The 20,947-nt window shown below is 44.6% G+C and overlaps 2 protein-coding genes across 5 annotated transcripts in view; both read left to right on the forward strand.

Moving 5' to 3' along the window:
• Positions 1–20,947, forward strand: part of LOC127597284 (voltage-dependent calcium channel subunit alpha-2/delta-1) — a 91,572-nt gene that overhangs the window by 5,403 nt on the left and 65,222 nt on the right. For all 3 annotated transcript variants that reach the window (XM_052060235.1, XM_052060236.1, XM_052060237.1), the window contains exons 2-3: positions 6,470–6,551; positions 7,720–7,836. In XM_052060235.1, the coding sequence (XP_051916195.1) occupies positions 6,470–6,551; positions 7,720–7,836 (199 nt within the window). The remainder of the gene's footprint in view (positions 1–6,469; positions 6,552–7,719; positions 7,837–20,947) is intronic.
• LOC127597312 (uncharacterized) lies at positions 1,868–19,493 on the forward strand. 2 transcript variants are annotated; one of them, XM_052060296.1, is made up of 3 exons: positions 1,869–2,180; positions 14,733–16,099; positions 19,148–19,493. In XM_052060296.1, exons 2-3 carry the CDS (start codon positions 15,290–15,292, stop codon positions 19,322–19,324), a joined length of 987 nt encoding a protein of 328 aa, XP_051916256.1. In that variant the 5' UTR covers positions 1,869–2,180; positions 14,733–15,289; the 3' UTR covers positions 19,325–19,493. The 2 variants fall into 2 exon arrangements, with proteins under 2 accessions (XP_051916257.1, XP_051916256.1); XM_052060297.1 differs by lacking the exon at positions 19,148–19,493 and having other exon boundaries at positions 1,868–2,180; positions 14,733–16,903.

Below are 20,947 nucleotides of genomic sequence, written 5' to 3' on the forward strand. Positions count from 1 at the left end.
TATCGAAAGGGGTACAGCCGACTGCATTACTTACAGAACTACATTTAGCACCCATGTATATGCATGCTAACCAAGGAGTTTGACTTGTGTCGAATTATATCAACATTTTCTACACATTTCTGGTGTATAAGTTACTGGTTATTGTGAATTTGTAGATGTGGAATGATTGACATATTATATATACGTTTTATATATATATATATACATATATACACACACACACATATATATATATATATATATATATATATATATATATATATATATATATATATATATATATATATATATATATATATATATATATATAGCGGCTGGATAGCTCAGTTGGTAAGGCATCGGTTTGGCATACGGGAGACGGTGGTTCGAATCCCGCTTGGGGCAAAAAACAAAAAAAAAATGAGCACATAACACCATCCAGTGTGGGTCCTTGGGCAAGATCCTTCACGCTAATGCCTACCTCATACAATGATGAGAGACAATAAAACGAATGACATGCCGGCTCAGACGTCGCCCGGCCAAACAAGGTCTGCGTCAGGTGCTGGGGAACCAGAGCACCTTGATGAAAAATGGGCTACTGGAACAAAGCGGAGATGGGCGAGATGCGATAACATGGCTCTGTTGGAATGTTACTACTCAAGCATGCAAGTTACATGCAGAGAATGTGGGCTAAATGGTTACTTCGAACCCCACAGTCACGGTTGACCACAAAACAACTAGTAGCTCAGTGTTCCAACATCCACAAACGGCAACTGCTGTCACAACTTGAGATTGATGAGGTACAACGCAGGTTCCATGGCGAAGGGCCCCTGGCTGCCAGATCAGAGGAGGAGGTCATACAAGAGAGGCAAGCCCCAATGAATGCAGATGATGAGATTGGGTGGCTAGCCCCAATGAATGAAAAGCTGAGCGAGGCAGCAACTGACCTGAAAGCTAAGATCATGGCGAGAATGAAAGCTGGGCAACCTAGAAACCGATTACAACGGCTATGTGAAGTACCATCTGAAAGTCTCATAGAAAGTGTGAATGCAGCACTGAGGGCGATCCCTACCGTAACAATCACAGAAACCAATGAGCTGATATACGCTTCAGCATCAGTGATCCTGGAGACTCTGGGCTATAAGAGCAACCATGGAAGCCATGAGATACGTTACCCACCGCCTTGATCTTAGTTGGAGGCTAAGATCAAGGCGGCCCGGAAAGATGTGAGTCAATTGACGGAGGCCCAGAGAGGTGTGATGAAAAGGCCGATACCCGAGAGGTACATCCAGATGACCATACCTGAAGCACTCGAAACTGCCAAACAAAGGCTCCAAGCCTTGTCCAGTCGCCTAAAGCGGTACACGAAAGAGAATGAGGCCAGACGAATAAACAGGCTGTTCGCAACACAACCTGCGAAAGTGTACGCTCAGTGGCAGGGTCCTAACAACAGAGCTGACCCACCAAGACTGGAAACTGAAAGGTACTGGAAAGGCATATGGGAGAAGGAGGTTGCACATAACAGCAGTGCACAATGGCTGGTGACCCTGAGAGAGGAGCACAGCAACCTCCCTGAACAGAACCCAGTTACCATAACAGTGGCAGACATACAGGAAAGAGTCTCAGATATGAAGAACTGGACAGCACCAGGCCCGGACATGGTCCACACCTACTGGCTAAAGAAACTCTCAGCACTCCATGAGTACAAATGAACCAGCTGCTGAGGGATGGGACTCACCCAGAATGGCTAACCGAAGGGCGAACGATCCTGATGATGAAGGATCCCTCGAAGGGTGCAGCCCCATCCAACTATCGGCCAATAACCTGTCTCTCCACAACATGGAAGCTCATGTCAGGCATCATTGCGGCTAAGATAAGTGGACACATGGATCAATACATGAGCGAAGCACAGAAGGGCATTGGTAGAGATACTAGAGGAGCCAAACATCAACTCCTGGTTGACAGAACAGTCGCACAAGACTGCAGGTCCCGACGTACCAACCTGTGCACAGCTTGGATTGATTACAAGAAAGCCTATGACTAGATGCCACATACATGGATCACTGAATGCTTGGAGTTGTATAAGGTGAACAGGACCCTAAGAGCCTTCGTTGCGAACTCGATGAGGATGTGGAAAACCACACTTGAAGCCAATGGCAAGCCACTTAGCCAAGTGTCCATCAAATGTGGCATATACCAAGGTGATGCACTCTCCCCACTGCTGTTCTGCATAGAACTGAACCCCCTAAGCCAAGTAATCACCAAGACAGGCCATGGATACCGCCTCAGAAATGGAGCTACGATCAGTCACCTCCTCTACATGGATGACATGTAGCTGTTTGCTAAGAGCGAAAGGGACATAGACTCCCTGATCCACACAACCAGGATCTACAGCAGCGACATTGGGATGTCATTCGGGCTGGAGAAATGTAGTCGGATGGTGACTAAGAGAGGAAGGGTAGTCCGCACTGAAGGGGTCTCACTCCCTGAAGGAACAATAGCAGACATTGAGGACAGCTACAAGTACCTTGGTATACCACAAGCCAATGGCAACCTTGAACTGGCAACAAGGAAAGCGGCTACGGCCAAATACCTCCAGCGAGTGAGGCAAGTCCTAAGAAGCCAGCTCAATGGCAAGAATAAGACCAGGGCAATAAACAGCTATGCCCTGCCAGTGATCAGATACCCTGCAGGAATGATAAGGTGGCCAAAGGAAGAGATTCAGACCACGGACGTTAAGACCCGAAAGCTCCTAACCATGCATGGAGGGTTCCATCCCAAATCCAGCACCCTGAGACTGTACGCAAGCCGAAAGGAAGGAGGCCGGGGACTAGTGAGTGTGAGAGCCACTGTCCAGGATGAAACATCCAAGCTCCATGAATACATCAAGGAGAAGGCTCCAATGGATGACGTACTAAGAGAATGTCTCAGACAATGGGGAACAGAAGATGAGGCGCTGGAAGAGGGACCATCATGGGAGGACAAGCCCCTACACGGGATGTACCACCGGACCATAACTGAAGTGGCTGATCTCAAGAAGTCCTATCAGTGGCTAGAGAGGGCTGGCCTGAAGGACAGCACAGAGGCACTCATCCTGGCTGCTCAGGAACAGGCCTTGAGCACCAGAGCCATCGAGGCCCAGATATACCACACCAGACAAGACCCAAGGTGTAGGTTGTGCAAAGAGGCACCTGAGACGATCCAACACATAACTGCAGGGTGTAAGATGCTGGCAGGGAAAGCCTACATGGAACGCCATAACCAGGTGGCTGGCATAGTCTACCGAAACATCTGTGCGGAGTATGGACTGGAAACCCCAAGGTCAAAATGGGAAACACCTCCGAAGGTGGTGGAGAATGACAGAGCGAAGATCCTGTGGGACTTCCAGATCCAGACTGACAAGATGGTAATGGCGAACCAACCAGATATCGTGATCATAGATAAAGGGCAGAGGAAAGCCGTTGTAGTGGATGTAGCGGTCCCAAGTGATGGAAACATCAGGAAGAAGGAACATGAGAAACTCGAGAAATACCAAGGGCTCAGAGAGGTGCTGGAGAGAGCCTGGTAGGTAAAGGTGACAGTCGTGCCTGTGGTGGTCGGAGCACTCGGGGCAGTGACCCCCAAACTGGATGAGTGGTTGCAACAGATCCCGGGAACAACATCGGACATCTCAGTCCAGAAATGTGCAGTGCTGGGAACAGCAAGGATACTGCGCAGAACCCTCAAGCTTCCTGGCCTCTGGTAGAGGACCCGAGCTGAATGAGGGACGGACACCACCCGAGGGGTGAGATGAGGATTTTTTTTTTAATATATATATATATACTCCTCATCTCGTCATGATGACAAATTAATTAATTTAAATTAATTGAACAAATTATATATATATATATATATATATATATATTAATATATATAATATATATATGGCGTTGTACCTGGTCAACCGTGATTGTGGGTTACGAAGTAACCATTCAGCCCACATTCTCTGCATGTAACCCCTCTGACTACGGTTGCTTGAGTAGTAGCATTCCAACAGAGCCATGTTATCGCATCTCGTCCATCTCCGCTTTGTATATATATATAGTCATCTAAATGATCACATCTACATTGTTTGTGAGTACCGGTAATCATACTAAAGTCTGACTTTGAGGATTATGTCGAGACCTTTTCTTTTCTGTTTTGCGAGATGGTGGTTCGGATTGGTTTTACGATACTAACATGCAACCACGTGGCGCAGTGCTAGCACTATAGTCAAGAATCTTTTTATAATGTTTGCTTCTGGCAGAAACAAAAAGAGTTTTGTGTTTGGAATTGCATTAATGCAAGTGACCTAAGTTATTTCCAGCCACTCTTTCAATGATGTTAAGTGTGTCAGAATTTCCTCCACATCAATTTCTGAATCAACCATTCTTTTTTTAATCAACTCGTCGACATAGCAATCACGCCTGCAGTTCCATATCCCATTGAAATGATTTACTTTGTGTACCATCTTTTCAGACGATACTTTGCACATTCAAACTATCACGGATGAAAGGATGGCAATAGTTATCAATAAAGCCATTTATCCTTCTTTCTCAATCAGTCCGCCTTGGTCAAATGACACGTACGTGTTTGTTTACTGTTGGAAATCTCCATCTTTTGCCACCTAGAATGGTGTGTTACATCATGGATTAAACATCTATTTGTCACACCTTTCAGATATGAGGTCCATAGGGCTCTTATAGACAAGCATATGAGTCTTACCTTTCCGTTTCCTGGTTCGCTCACTCACAACACAATCATCGTCACTGACATCAAACTCATTTGGCCGCTTCTCTGGAAATCGCCTGATGACATTCTATTGAATGCTGGTCCTTTCAATCAGATTGACTGACCTGTTTGGCGACGCTTCGCCCAATGAATCTCTTGTTTGTTTTGATGTCTCACAATTGAGCCACTTGCCATTGCCTACATAGGGGCTAGCATGATTGACAACTTAACAGATCGTTCTCCAACAAGTCACACATATTTGCGGGTGGGATAAGCGCTGATTGTGCCACTAGTAAACAAACCCCAAATAATCAATTGCCCACTTCAGTCAACAGAGCTTCCTTAAACCCCTGAAAGTACGGTAGCTGCCATAAAGACACAAAAAAAGCCAATTCTGTTGCTTCGCTTTGAGCAAAGTACAAACACATCTCAAATCTCTCCTTCACGCAGGTTTCTTAACTCTAAATAGACGTTGTGCCAGTTTACAATCAGGTTTTCATCCTCATTACAGTACAGAATAAGATCTTATTAAAGTGCTAAATGATACAAGGTTGAAGACTGACTCAGGAAAGGTGACAGTTTTAGTCTTGTTGGATCTTGGTGCACCATTTTAGATGGCAGCTCTTAATATACTGGTGAACAGGTTGGAAAATTGATAAGTATTAAATGGAACAGTACTAAAATGGTTCAGATCCTACTTGTAGGAGGGGAGTTATTTGGTGCCATTTGGGAGTATTGCGTCTGATTGAATGGTCATGGCAAATGGTGTCCCTCAAGGGTAAGTTCTTTGACAATTTTGTTCATCCTATATATGCTTACACTTGGGTCAAATTGTTCGGAACTCTGATGGTGACTATCATGGCAGGTGATACAGAATTATATCAAGTAGTATCCCCAAATGACAACAGTTCAATTCAGGTGTTGTGTCGATGTCTAAAACAAATGAATAATTGGAGAAATAACGTGTCCTTCAATTCAACCAAAAACAAAACTGAGGTTGTTGTTTATACAATTAAAAAAAAAGAGGAAACATTTTAGCAAACACTTGGATTCACCATCTTTGTAAACCAAAGACCTCGTCCGAAACCTTGGTGTGCAGGAAACCCAATCTACTATGATGCACACAGTGGTTTGGGCATCACCAAAACCCGAGCAGTGATGAACGGAGCACCAAAAAATGATGTCATTTGGATGTAAGAATTATGTTTTCGATGAAATTTGCAAAATGAGAAAAGCAACAAGCGAGGCTTTCCACTCAAACATTAATGGTGATGTCTAACCCTCAGTAGTTTCGACAAAACCCACATATGCAAGCTAACATTTCAGCTAGCTCATAGATGATCAAACATTAACTACATTTCATGTTGGTTTTGCTTTTAATAGAGAATAATATAGACGGTACGAACACTGGTTTGGGACTATTGAAATAGATGTGATTTTATTTATTATGGGAACCCGAGTGCCTATTGTTTACAAACATTATGGAAGATCTGTTAGACTCCGGTCCTTTCAATTGTATTGGCCAATCTGTTTGGCAACACCTCCCCCGATGAATCTCTTGATGCCTCATGATTGAGGAGCTCGCCTGTCGCACTCGCCGACTGGGGTAGCATTGTTGACAGTTTAATTGCACTCGTGAAGTGGCTTAACTTGGTCCCTGTGTGTGTGTGTGTGTGTGTGTGTGTGTGTGTGTGTGTGTGTGTGTGTGTGTGTGCGTGTGTATCTGTCTCTTGTATGGCAGGATTAAAGAATGGGTTGATCAGATGCAGAAAGAACTCATCACTCTGGCCGACACCGCCACAGGAGGCAAGAGTCTCACCCAGGTAAAACCAAGCCAAAGATGGATAGTTAGCACCTGATCACTGTGGTGCTTTGATCTATTGAAATTGCTTTGTATGTGGCAACAAAATGGCTGTTCAGGGTGGTTTATTGTTCACCAAATATTTGCATATCCTGGTGAAATTCCTCAGATGATCGTTGGCCAGTATACAAAACTGTATAAACTTGGCTACTTAGGGCCTAAGCATAGAAGTGTTAAAAACACATACGATCCACTATTTGACAAAAAAATACTTAACGCAAAAATATTCCGATTTTAGGTGTCCTTGATGTGACCCCCATTTCTCAGAACACAAAAAAACACCCAATTTAGAATAATTTGTAACTGGAAAACATTTTCAATACAATGCCATTTCATGTCCAAGTGAACAGGGCATTTGCCATTTTGGTTAAGAGTGACAGTTTTTGGGGGGAGGGTGGAGTGGTGCGGGGGCTCTTATAGTGATATTTACAATTTTAATTTCAACTCAAATGAAGTCAACTTTGAGATTCTTACAGTATACACGATAGTGTACGTGTGTGTGTCTGTCAGGTTCTGAACTGAACCGAATAATGTTTTGGATTCCAAAAATGCAGGCTCAAAGTGCAAAGCCAAAAATATTGCAAAAAAGTGCACCAACAAAGTACAAATTGAAATCACTGGTCACAAGGAGCCAATAAAACAAAACAGATAAAGAAACACTGCATAAAACAAAAAGTGCTTGCAAAGGCAAGTTAAAAGAGAACGCTGAGAATACACAAACAAAATATCACAAGTCCAACAACACAAAACCAAAGATCAAGATCCATTAAAAGTAATGATGAACATACAAAGTTCAATGACAAAACGAAAGCGACTATGAAACGCAACAAGAGATCTAGAATACAACACTTGAAGCGCAACAGCAAGCAAGGTCAATAATCCAACAAGAGAATATGTATCTTGGCAGTCCTTAAATACATGGCAAGCTTGATTTGTAAATGTGTAACAGGTGGAGGGAAACGCCCATCCCTCCAGCTGGTGCTGAAAACAAAACAAAAACACAGACATGACAGTGTGTGTGTGTGTGTGTGTGTGTGTGTGTGTGTGTGTGTGTGTGTGTGTGTGTGTGTGTGTGTGTGTGTGTGTGTGTGTGTGAGAGTGCGTGCGTGTGTGTGTGTGTACATGTGCAGATTTTCTTAAGGAACAAGAACCTCTATAGTGTGGAGCAGAATGACGCCGAGGAGCTGGTGGCCAGAGCGGCCAGGAACATTGAACAACTGCTGCGCAAGAGGTCAACAGCCTTAGAGGTAAGACTGGACGCACTGCATTAAGTAAGCATCTGTGTAGAAGTGTAACACTGGCTCGCACATGCCGACATCTTTACCAATGATCCTTACTGTTTGCAAAATGACATATTGCACTGACAATGGCACTTTCCCACGGGCAGTAGATGGAGTACTAGTTGCCCGCATATTGCAAGGCACCCATAGACAAATAACCATTCATACTCACAATCACAGTTTGGGACAATTTAGGCTGCTCAATGGTGCATGTTTTTGGAAGGCGGAGGACCCGGAAAAAACACACCATGGGGAGAACATGCAAACTCCACGCAGAAAGGGCGGAGTCTGGATTTGAACCCTGGACTTCTCTACTCTGAGGTGGATGTGGTAACCAGTCGGACACGGTGCTGCCGGTTTAAAAGATGTTTCTAGATATTCTATCAATCAGTTGCACCTCTGGAGACTGCATTCCACCTAAATTCCCTTCAGATGAATCAAAAAAGGGTTGTCTTTTTGACAAAAACCTTTTAATTTATGTACATGCTGCAAAGCCTGCTTCAGTTTTTCCGCTGTTGTCTATTGCAATGTTCCGAGGTAGAAGCATGCCGACCATTGTACAGTAAATATTCATAAAGTGTTCAAAAACAATATTTAGATGAAAGAAATAACTGTTTTCACTTCCTTGGGATGGGGCTCTAATGATGTCAATTTACGGTAAATTGGTTTGTATCATATTCATAATTTCATCTATTCAATGACTTTCAACAAAAATCTCGATGTGCTTAATGTTTTATTTTCACGAATATCCTGTTTTCAGTCTCAAGTAATGCCATCTGGCTTCTCATTAACTGAATCATATGTTGAATTGTTTGAGTGGCTGAGCGTTCACAGTCCCAAGGGACAGTGGATGGGGTTGTTTGATTTTTCTTGTGATAAATAAGCGCCATTGTGCCCTAAGAGAAAGCCGTTGCACTCCTCCATGTTGTAATAATCATCAGCAGCTAGCGTTCGCCTGCAAATAAATAAACATTATACTCAATTACTATGAAAGATTCATAGTAGGGAAGAAAAAAAGCATCTAGGATGGTTAACACTTTCTTTTCGACTGCATCTGAAGCCAAACTAATATTTTAGTGGAAGTATACAAATGCAATAGCCCCAAGTGCCAGAGGTGACTGTTAACATATTTCACATTGAATCATAACAGAAGTTAACATTGTAATTTATCAGTCGGACTTTGCCTAAATGTTCAGGGTTGTGCAAATTTGTAAAGAGCCACTATACAGGTACCGTATTTTCACGACTATAAGGCGCCATTAAAAGTCTTAAATTTTCTCCAAAATGGACAGGACGCCTTATGGTGCGGAGCGTCCTTTATATGCGCTGAGTTTCAAAATCTGACTGACTGCCGACACGCTGTTTATATAGAGAAAAGGCGGAAGTGACTGTGAAAGAAGTCGGCCAATCAGGGAAGGGTGGGCGTGTATATATACATATATGGAGAGGGAGGGAGAGAGAGGACAGACAAGCTAGTCCGCCAATGGTGAAGGGTGGGCGTGTAAGTGGACGCCTCAAGCCAGTACCAACACTTGTATAGCGTGTGGCAATGTGCATTGTTGCAAAACAACTCCGGTTTTGGTTTCTAAGAACCCCTGAAAATAAATTCGACAAAAAGACACGCCTACGAAGCTCAGTTCAAACTTAAAGCCACCGGTTATGCTTTTGGCATGCGTGCCCATCTCATAGCAGCGGTGAAAAAACAAGTTCAAGCAAATGAGCTTGCCGTTATTCCCGGAGGCTTGACTAAAGAACTCCAACCGCTGGACATTGGCATCAACCGGGCGTTCAAAGTAAAGTTGCAAATGGCATGGGAACAATGGATGATCGGTGGCAAACACAACTTTACAAAGAGTGAGAGGCAGCGCTTGGCGAGTTACGCCACAATACGCAACAACGAGAGGGAACGCGGCGTTTTTGATGGATTACGGTACTTGCACAATTGTTCAATTCTTTCTACACACACACGCGCTGCCACCATGTTTCGCTCTGTTCTTTACTTTCAAATGTGGGAAAGCTTCACACGAGAGAAATGTTGACTTTGCTGTTGCTACTCCTTCTTTCCGCTCGGCAATGCGTAGCAACTCACACTGGCATGTGATGCATTCAATGACAACTGAGATGTGCAGTCCTCTGCTTCTGATACAGAGGATGAGGACTTTGATGGATTTCTGGGTGATGATTGATCGAAAAACGTGAGAACATTCTACGATGGCTAAATAAAATACACCCGAACTCAGTTCTGCTTTCGTTGCCTTTTTAAAAACGTGTTTTTATCTTATCTGTATGTCTTGGCATGCTACCGTATGCTTCAAGCTAACGTGTTAGAGTGCGCGCATGCATGCCGTATGTTTAAGCTGGCATATGTTTTACCACTGTAAAACTGCGGCCATTAGTACGATGCGTCCTGTGGATGTGTAAAATACAGAAATGTCACCCATTAATGAGACTGCGGCCATTAGTACGATGCGTCGAATAGTCGTGAAAATACGGTACATTTGGATTGCTGTTTAGGTAGTTAATGGCTAGAGCGAAGAAGCTGTTTGACTGTCTGCTAGATTTGGTGAGCATGGATTGGTAGCGCTTGCCCAGGGGGAATAGCTGGAAAAGGTGGTGGGCAGGGTGTGGGGGGTCCAGGAGGATTTTCCGTGCCCTTGTCTTGGTTTGGTGTGCAAGTCCTCCAAGAGTGGGTAGGGTGGTGCTAATGATTTTTTTCTTTCGTCCTAACTGTCCGTTGCAGTAGAAATTTTGTCCTTTTATGTTGCGGCTCCAACCCAAACCGTGATGGAAAAGCACAGGATTGATTTGATGACTGCCGTGTAGAACTGTCTCTAGCACCTCATGTGGCAGGCCATGCTTCGTCATCAGCCTCAGGAAGTATATAACTCTGCTGGGCCTTTTTCAGGATGGAGTTGGTGTTGACTTCCCACTTCATGTCCTGGGAGACTGTGATTCCCAGGAACTTGAAGGTCTCGACAATTGACACAGGCCAGTTGGATAGTGTGAGGGGCAGCTATGGTGAAGGATGTTTCCTGAAGTCCACGATCTCCTCTACCATCTTGAGCGTGTTCAGCTCTAGGTTGTGTTGGCTGCGCAAGAGCTCCAGCTGCTCCACTTCTTGTCAGTACTTGCGGCCGTCTTTGATGAGACGGATGACTGTCGTGTAATCTGCGAACTTTATGAGTTTGATGACTGGGTGTGTTGAGGTGCAATTGTTTGTGTAGAGGGAGAAGAGCAGTGGAGAGAGGACGCATCCCTGCCGGGCTCTGGTGCTAGTGGTGCATGTTGATGATGTTGTTCTTCCCAGCCTCACCTGTTGTGTCTGTCCCGTCAGGAAGCTGAGGATCCAGTGGCATGTCGTTGGGGACACACCGAGCTGGATGTGTCCTCTGGAATTTGGATCCCCAATTGGGTGCAAGCATGATACATTTGTGACAGTAAATTACAAAGATATTTTTAGCCGACACTATTTAATACTGGTGATGCAAATAAAATGCCAAGGATGGAATGTGAAAAAGAAAGTGCGAGTACTCGTCCGCCACTCTTAGCACTTAGTAAAAGCAGTAACACATAAAATTCTACTGAACTGCCTCCAAAATAACCTTCATTATACAAGTCATTTCAACATAAAAGCAAGGATGTAGTGTGATAATTAAAGCTATAATGCTGCAGAGGCTTTTTCTTTTTTTGAACACAGAAGTGGGTCATTGATAGACGGTCATAAATGTGGTTGTGCATTCAGAGGGCCGCCGATAGCACACGTCTCTCACCATCCCGACCGACGCCTTCTATGAAGCAACCTCCGCATTGTTTTATTAGTAATGCAGACAGTTGCTTCATAAACACATCTCCTGCCAAGTGTCTATCTGGTGTGTTTTTAAAAAAAAGCAATGGCAACAAAATTGGCTCTGTGGGAGGGTAACATACGTTTTCAGCAGAACTTTGACTTATGATGACATGCTCGTGAACTCAAACCACTTGTATTTCAAATCAGATATGCCTGAAAACAGTGCCGTCTTATGTGTTTTTAAGAAAAATAGTGCTAAACACTACACAGCCATAACATTTGCTCTTCACATACAGAAAATGCATGTATAAAACACGACTGCACTGCTATGTTTTGTCTTTCAAGTTTTTTTCTTTCGCTCTCTGTTTTTGGAAAACCAGCTCAATGGTTGATTACCGCCACCAACTGATATTGTCCTTCCACTGGAAAGAAACCAATATTAGTTGATAGCGGCTGGACATAGAATGACGTTTGCTCTCGCCATTTTACAGTGGGGATCTGAAGTACTTGTAGCACTGATTTTTGCTTGTATCTCAATACAAAAACGCAAAAATCCTCTTTATTGTATGTACGCGTGTATGCGTGTGTGTGTGTGTGTGTGTGTGTCAAGTGTGCGTTTGTGTGCGTATATGAGATTGAGAGTCAGATAGTCCAACTAGCCTCGAAACATAAATCACCTCTTGCTACTTATTGCATCTTTTTATCCTGCCTGCCTTGTGAGTGACCTCTCGGCATAATAATTTTGCCTTCGGCATTGGCTGAGGAAACTCATAACTAGTTCAATGTGTTAATGGCACACACACACACACACACACACACACACACACACACACACACACACACACATCCACACGTACATACACTCTTCACACATCCAACAAGACCATTTTTCATTGATGTCAACCAATTTTTATTTCTCTGTCCCTTGGTCAACAGCACCAAACCAAGGCGACGGCTTAACTAGCCACCTATGTGTGGCCATCCATGTGTACTCATGTCTCCATAAATAAGCGTGTGGGGAGAGCATGGCATGTATTATTAATGAGCACTTGGCCGCACATTGCTATGAGAGAGAGCACAATATCAAAGGCTTTACGATCCACGCCGGGCCTTGATAGCTAGCAGACAAACACATTCACACATTGTGGCCGTCTTTGTTGTTTTCTTTTCTGAGGATTCAGATTTGTTTGCCAGATGTGAGGCATTTCTTTTTTCCTTTGGATGACACAGAGAAATGAATTGAGGCGCAAGGTCTATTCGAGTGAGGGCCATTTTGAATATACTGTAGTTTTCTACAACAACAAAAAATGACAACAAATTCAGGAGGGACTGCAGCATTAGGCGAGTAAGAAAAAAAAAAGATTCCTAGACACGAAAGCTGGAAGTAGTTCCAGTTCGGGATGACTGTCAGAGATTTTCTCGTACAGAGTTAAAGAAACGACTCAGCACACAGGAAAATTGTCTTCAATATCGGCGGGAGCGGACCTCTGAGAGCGAATGACGGTTGTTGCTCTGCGATCACACTCAACGTCCCGTCTACGCGAGTTCCACATTTTATTGTAATATATGCAAAATACAAGAAAAACACTGCCCCCGATATTTGCATGACGCACCCCCGGTCCGGCCCTCGGTAGTGATTGGTTACCTGTTTTTCAAACTTGAACCATCAGCACATTGGCGCCTTTACTTTCTGGTCTACATTGAATTAGCATGTTGTAGACTTTGCGGATGGTCAATGTTGTCTGGGCGCGACGAGTGTTCTCAACTCGTCTTTTGTTGCTCAACCGCTGTTCCCGAATTATTCATTCGCCTTTTGTGACTGAGTTTCGCCTTCTCCCCTGTGGTCGCCCACCTGTATTGACGTGCTAATTGTGGAATTTAACAGCCCGCCTTTGTGTGAAGGCATTTGGGGGTGCTGGATATGCACCCAAACGCTTCGATGTGCCCAGATTAAATGACACTTTAAACATGATACAATTTCGCTCATAGAGTCTTCTAACAATGACAAAAAATCATAGACGCTTGATAGCGATTAGTTGCAGATGACAATGAGAACGGACGCTTATCACCTTTGGTAAAATTAAAGGATTTTAAGTGTGCCCTAAGGTCTGAAATAGACGGCAGGCAATGTTAAACTTAACAAACACTTCATGAATCAGAAACTTCCCATTAGAAATGCTGCCTGATTTTTTTGTGCTACCCAAAAAGCAATGCATGTGTGAAGGTTTGGAGTAAACACCTGAAAAGGGGACAAGGTTGTTGCTCCAAAGTGGATGAACTTTTTGAGCATGACGTCTCTGATCCACTGGCTAAAGGACACCTTGATTCTCTCCTCTTTCATCTCAAACTGCTTCAAACAACAAAGCGTGTGACGTAAAAGTGATTAGGACTGCACGACTGTCCGTGTTTTATGTTATGTGCTGTGTTTATCATTTTTTTTAATGTTAACTCTTTTGTTAAGCGCTTTGTTACAGCTGCCGCTGTTGTGAAAGCGCTATATAAATCAGCATGTATTGTATTGTATTGTATTGTATAATATAGTAATATATATATATATATATATATATTATATAGGGCGGCCCGGTAGTCCAGTGGTTAGCACGTCGGCTTCACAGTGCAGAGGTACCGGGTTCGATTCCAGCTCCGGCCTCTCCCTGTGTGGAGTTTGCATGTTCTCCCCGGGCCTGCGTGGGTTTTCTCCGGGTGCTCCGGTTTCCTCCCACATTCCAAAAACATGCGTGGCAGGCTGATTGAACACTCTAAATTGTCCCTAGGTGTGAGTGTGAGTGCGAATGGTTGTTTGTTTCTGTGTGCCCTGCGATTGGCTGGCAACCGATTCAGGGTGTCCCCCGCCTACTGCCCGGAGACGGCTGGGATAGGCTCCAGCACCCCCCGCGACCCGAGTGAGGATCAAGCGGCTTGGAAGATGAATGAATATATATATATATATATATATATATATATATATATATATATATATATATATATATATATATATATATATATATATATATATATATATATGCCAATGGCAAGCCACTTACCCAAGTGTCCATCAAATGTGGCATATACCAAGGTGATGCACTCTCCCCACTGCTGTTCTGCATAGGACTGAACCCCCTAAGCCAAGTAATCACCAAGACAGGCTATGGATACCGCCTCAGAAATGGAGCTACAATCAGTCACCTCCTCTACATGGATGACATAAAGCTGTATGCTAAGAGCGAAAGGGACATAGATTCCCTGATCCACACAACCAGGATCTACAGCAGCGACATCGGGATGTCATTCGGGCTTGAGAAATGTAGTCGGATGGTGACTCAGAGAGGAAAGGTAGTCCGCACTGAAGGGGTCTCACTCCCAGAAGGAACAATAGCAGACATTGAGGACAGCTACAAGTACCTTGGTATACCACAAGCCAATGGCAACCTCTAACTGGCAACAAGGAAAGCGGCTACGGCCAAATACCTCCAGCGAGTGAGGCAAGTCCTAAGAAGCCAGCTCAATGGCAAGAATAAGACCCGGGCAATAAACAGCTATGCCCTGCCAGTGATCAGATACCCTGCAGGAATAATAAGGTGGCCAAAGGAAGAGATTCAGACCACGGACGTTAAGACCCGAAAGCTCCTAACCATGCATGGAGGGTTCCATCCCAAATCCAGCACCCTGAGACTGTACGCAAGCCGAAAGGAAGGAGGCCGGGGACTAGTGAGTGTGAGAGCCACTGTCCAGGATGAAACATCCAAGCTCCATGAATACATCAAGGAGAAGGCTCCAACGGATGACGTACTCAGAGAATGTCTCAGACAATGGGGAACAGAAGATGAGGCGCTGGAGGAGGGACCATCATGGGAGGACAAGCCCCTACACGGGATGTACCACCGGACCATAACTGAAGTGGCTGATCTGAAGAAGTCCTATCAGTGGCTAGAGAGGGCTGGCCTGAAGGACAGCACAGAGGCACTCATCCTGGCTGCTCAGGAACAGGCATTGAGCACCAGAGCCATCGAGGCCCAGATATACCACACCAGACAAGACCCAAGGTGTAGGTTGTGCAAAGAGGCACCTGAGACGATCCAACACATAACTACAGGGTGTAAGATGCAGGCAGGGAAAGCCTACATGGAACGCCATAACCAGGTTGCTGGCATAGTCTACCGAAACATCTGTGCGGAGTATGGACTGGAAACCCCAAGGTCAAAATGGGAAACACCTCCGAAGGTGGTGGAGAATGACAGAGCGAAGATCCTGTGGGACTTCCAGATCCAGACTGACAAGATGGTAATGGCGAACCAACCAGATATCGTGATCATAGATAAAGGGCAGAGGAAAGCCGTTGTAGTGGATGTAGCGGTCCCAAGTGATGGAAACATCAGGAAGAAGGAACATGAGAAACTCGAGAAATACCAAGGGCTCAGAGAGGAGCTGGAGAGAGCCTGGAAGGTAAAGGTGACAGTCGTGCCTGTGGTGGTCGGAGCACTCGGGGCAGTGACCCCCAAACTAGATGAGTGGTTGCAACAGATCCCTGGAACAACATCGGACATCTCAGTCCAGAAATGTGCAGTGCTGGGAACAGCAAGGATACTGCGCAGAACCCTCAAGCTTCCTGGCCTCTGGTAGAGGACCCGAGCTGAATGAGGGACGGACACCACCCGAGGGGTGAGATGAGGATTTTTTTATATATATATATATATATATATATATATATATATATATATATATATATATATATATTGATGAATAGAAAATAACAATCATAATAATAATAATATTTTTTATCCATTTGTGTTCATATTGTATTTAATTGAAAGATGTTCGTTGTTTTTTTTTCTCTTTCTCCTTTCTTCTTTTTACATACATTCTTGCTGCTGGAGGCTGTAAATTTCCCCATGTGGGACGAATAAAGGATTTCTTATCTTATCTTATCTTATATATATATATAGGCGGCCCGGTAGTCCAGTGGTTAGCATGTCGGCTTCACAGTGCAGAGGTACCGGGTTCGATTCCAGCTCCGGCCTCCCTGTGTGGAGTTTGCATGTTCTCCCCGGGCCTGCGTGGGTTTTCTCCGGGTGCTCCGGTTTCCTCCCACATTCCAAAAACATGCGTGGCAGGCTGATTGAACACTCTAAATTGTCCCTAGGTGTGAGTGTGAGTGCGAATGGTTGTTTGTTTCTGTGTGCCCTGCGATTGGCTGGCAACCGATTCAGGGTGTCCTCCGCCTACTGCACGAAGACAGCTGGGATGGGCTCCAGCGCGGCTCGGAAGATGAATGAATGAATGAATGAATGAATGAATGAATGAATGAATGAATGAATGAATGAATATATATATATATATATATATATATATATATATATATATATATATATATATATATATATATATAATGAATGAATATATATAAGGCATGAATATTGGTAAGGCATCGGTTTGGCATACGGGAGACGGTGGTTCGAATCCCGCTTGGGGCAAAAAATGAGCATATAACACCATCCAGACCATCCAGTGTGGGTCCTTGGGCAAGATCCTTCACGCTAATGCCTACCTCATACAATGATGAGAGATAATAAAACGAATGACATGCCGGCTCAGACGACGCCCGGCCAAACAAAGTCTGCGTCAGGTGCTGGGGAACCAGAGCACCTTGATGAAAAATGGGCTACTGGAACAAAGCGGAGATGGGCGAGATGCGATAACATGGCTCTGTTGGAATGTTACTACTCAAGCAACCCTAGTCAGAGGGGTTACATGCAGAGAATGTGGGCTAAATGGTTACTTCGAACCCCACAGTCACGGTTGACCACAAAACAACTAGTAGCTCAGTGTTCTTACATCCACAAACGGCAACTGCTGTCACAACTTGAGATTGATGAGGTACAACGCAGGTTCCATGGTGAAGGGCCCCAGGCTGCCAGATCAGAGGAGGAGGTCATACAAGAGATTGGGAGGCAAGCCCCAATGAATGCAGATGATGAGATTGGGTGGCCAGCCCCAATGATTGAAATGCTGAGCGAGGCAGCAACTGACCTGAAAGCTAAGATCATGGCGAGAATGAAAGCTGGGCAACCTAGAAACCGATTACAACGGCTACAACATGGAAGCTCATGTCAGGCATCATTGCGGCTAAGATAAGTGGACACATGGATCAATACATGAACGAAGCGCAGAAGGGCATTGGTAGAGATACCAGAGGAGCCAAACATCAGCTCCTGGTTGACAGAACAGTCGCACAAGACTGCAGGTCCCGATGTACCAACCTGTACACAGCTTGGATTGATTACAAGAAAGCCTATGACTCGATGCCACATACATGGATCACTGAATGCTTGGAGTTGTATAAGGCTTGAGAAATGTAGTCGGATGGTGACTAAGAGAGGAAAGGTAGTCCGCACTGAAGGGGTCTCACTCCCCGAAGGAACAATAGCAGACATTGAGGACCGCTACAAGTACCTTGGTATACCACAAGCCAATGGCAACCTTGAACTGGCAACAAGGAAAGCGGCTACGGCCAAATACCTCCAGCGAGTGAGGCAAGTCCTAAGAAGCCAGCTCAATGGCAAGAATAAGACCAGGGCAATAAACAGCTATGCCCTGCCAGTGATCAGATACCCTGCAGGAATGATAAGGTGGCCAAAGGAAGAGATTCAGACCACGGACGTTAAGACCCGAAAGCTCCTAACCATGCATGGAGGGTTCCATCCCAAATCCAGCACCCTGAGACTGTACGCAAGCCGAAAGGAAGGAGGCCGGGGACTAGTGAGTGTGAGAGCCACTGTCCAGGATGAAACATCCAAGCTCCATGAATACATCAAGGAGAAGGCTCCAATGGATGACGTACTAAGAGAATGTCTCAGACAATGGGGAACAGAAGATGAGGCGCTGGAAGAGGGACCATCATGGGAGGACAAGCCCCTACACGGGATGTACCACCGGACCATAACTGAAGTGGCTGATCTCAAGAAGTCCTATCAGTGGCTAGAGAGGGCTGGCCTGAAGGACAGCACAGAGGCACTAATCCTGGCTGCTCAGGAGCAGAACTTGAGCACTAGAGCCATCGAGGCCCAGATATACCACACCAGACAAGACCCAAGGTGTAGGTTGTGCAAAGAGGCACTTGAGACGATCCAACACATAACTGCAGGGTGTGAGATGCTGGCAGGGAAAGCCTACATGGAACGCCATAACCAGGTGGCTGGCATAGTCTACCGAAACATCTGTGCGGAGTATAGATTGGAAACCCCAAGGTCAAAATGGGAAACACCTCCGAAGGTGGTGGTGAATGACAGAGCGAAGATCCTGTGGGACTTCCAGATCCAGACTGACAAGATGGTAATGGCGAACCAACCAGATATCGTGATCATAGATAAAGGGCAGAGGAAAGCCGTTGTAGTGGATGTAGCGGTCCCAAGTGATGGAAACATCAGAAAGAAGGAACACGAGAAACTCGAGAAATACCAAGGGCTCAGAGAGGAGCTGAAGAGAGCCTGGAAGGTAAAGGTGACAGTCGTGCCTGTGGTGGTCGGAGCACTTGGGGCAGTGACCCCCAAACTAGATGAGTGGTTGCAACAGATCCCGGGAACAACATCGGACATCTCAGTCCAGAAATGTGCAGTGCTGGGCACAGCAAGGATACTGCGCAGAACCCTCAAGCTTTCTGGCCTCTGGTAGAGGACCCGAGCTGAATGAGGGACGGACACCACCCGAGGGGTGAGATGAGGATTTATATATATATATATATATATATATATATATATATATATATATATATATATATATATTCATCTTCCGTACCGCTTGATCCTCACTAGGGTCGCGGGGGGTGCTGGAGCCTATCCCAGCTGTCTTCGGGCAGTAGGCGTGGGACACCCTGAATCGGTTGCCAGCCAATCGCAGGGCACACATAGACGAACAACCAACCACGCTCACACTCACACCTAGGGACAATTTAGAGTGTTCAATCAGCCTGCCACGCATGTTTTTGGAATGTGGGAGGAAACCGGAGCACCCGGAGAAAACCCACGCAGGCCCGGGGAGAACCTGCAAACTCCACACAGGGAGGCCGGAGCTGGAATCGAACCCGGTACCTCTGCACTGTGAAGCCGACGTGCTAACCACTGGACTACCGGGCCGCCCTGTATATATATATATATATATATATATATATATATATATATATATATATATATATATATATATATATATATATATATATATATATATATATAAATTACTATTATTATCTATAAGTGCAGTGTCAATGTTCCAGCTGTGTATATCATCACAATGAATTCCAATAATAATAATATAAGGAAGAAATCATATTTATTTATTTATTATTTTTTTATGAACACTTAGGCCTACTATGCTACAGCATTTTCTTGTTAATCACGATGGTGGTACTTGTAAAGCCAAGTATTTTTTGAGGCCCTACTTGGTGAGAAACATTTGAGAACCACAGGTATAATCCATGAAATATGATGACAATATGCTCCATTACAGCTGTGTCAATCATTGAATGAATTGTTCATGTGTCAGTGGCGTAATTTGATCGTCACTCTCATTTAAATTATTGGAGGGCATGGGTCAGCAGTGAACAGCGAAACGCTGTGTCGCATTTGTAATATAATATTTGTATTGTGTATGATTGTTTACATTTGTGATGCTGAGAAGCTGTACTGCTGCAACGACACGCTAGGGACAAACGTATATTATGATGTACTTTATGCTGTCATGCTGGGGGTTATGGTTTTGTTCAAAGTATACTGTCAGCTGTCTTGCCTCTGTGTAGACATGCAGTGTAAGTGTACTGAATTTCATTAAAAGCCGTGATATGGATTGGTTGCTCGTTCGTACCAGCTCGAAAGCAAGCTATTGTTTGCAGCGTCAAAAGAGCACATCTGGGCTGAGAATCCGAAATTATCCGGTGAACTACGTTCAATTGTTTACCATGCCTATTTTCAAACAAGTTTTTACCTGTTGATATGTAAATTGCAGCCGGTGTTACATCTATCCTGGAAGTAATGTATCAAACATATCATCATCCTTTCGACTGACACAACACACATTCAAACTACAGCCGTAGAGACAAAGGGTTTGTTTGTTATTGTTTGCTTGAGCCACCCTAAAGTTGGTGTGACACCGTGGTTAAAAGGTTTATATGCGACTCCTCTCCCAGGCATACCATAAGTCTTGTTAGAATTCCCCATCTGTGTTGCTCTCTCAGAATCCGTCTTTCTGTCTGTCACACACATATTTTCACCAGCGCACACACACATGTGCACATCTCATCTG

Source organism: Hippocampus zosterae, chromosome 3 (assembly GCF_025434085.1).
Source record: "Hippocampus zosterae strain Florida chromosome 3, ASM2543408v3, whole genome shotgun sequence".
NCBI classification, from domain to species: Eukaryota; Metazoa; Chordata; class Actinopteri; order Syngnathiformes; family Syngnathidae; genus Hippocampus; species Hippocampus zosterae.

Excerpts from the sequence above, each read along its gene's own strand:
- LOC127597312 (XM_052060297.1), top strand. The coding sequence starts at position 15,290 with ATGCATGGAGGGTTCCATCCCAAATCCAGCACCCTGAGACTGTACGCA.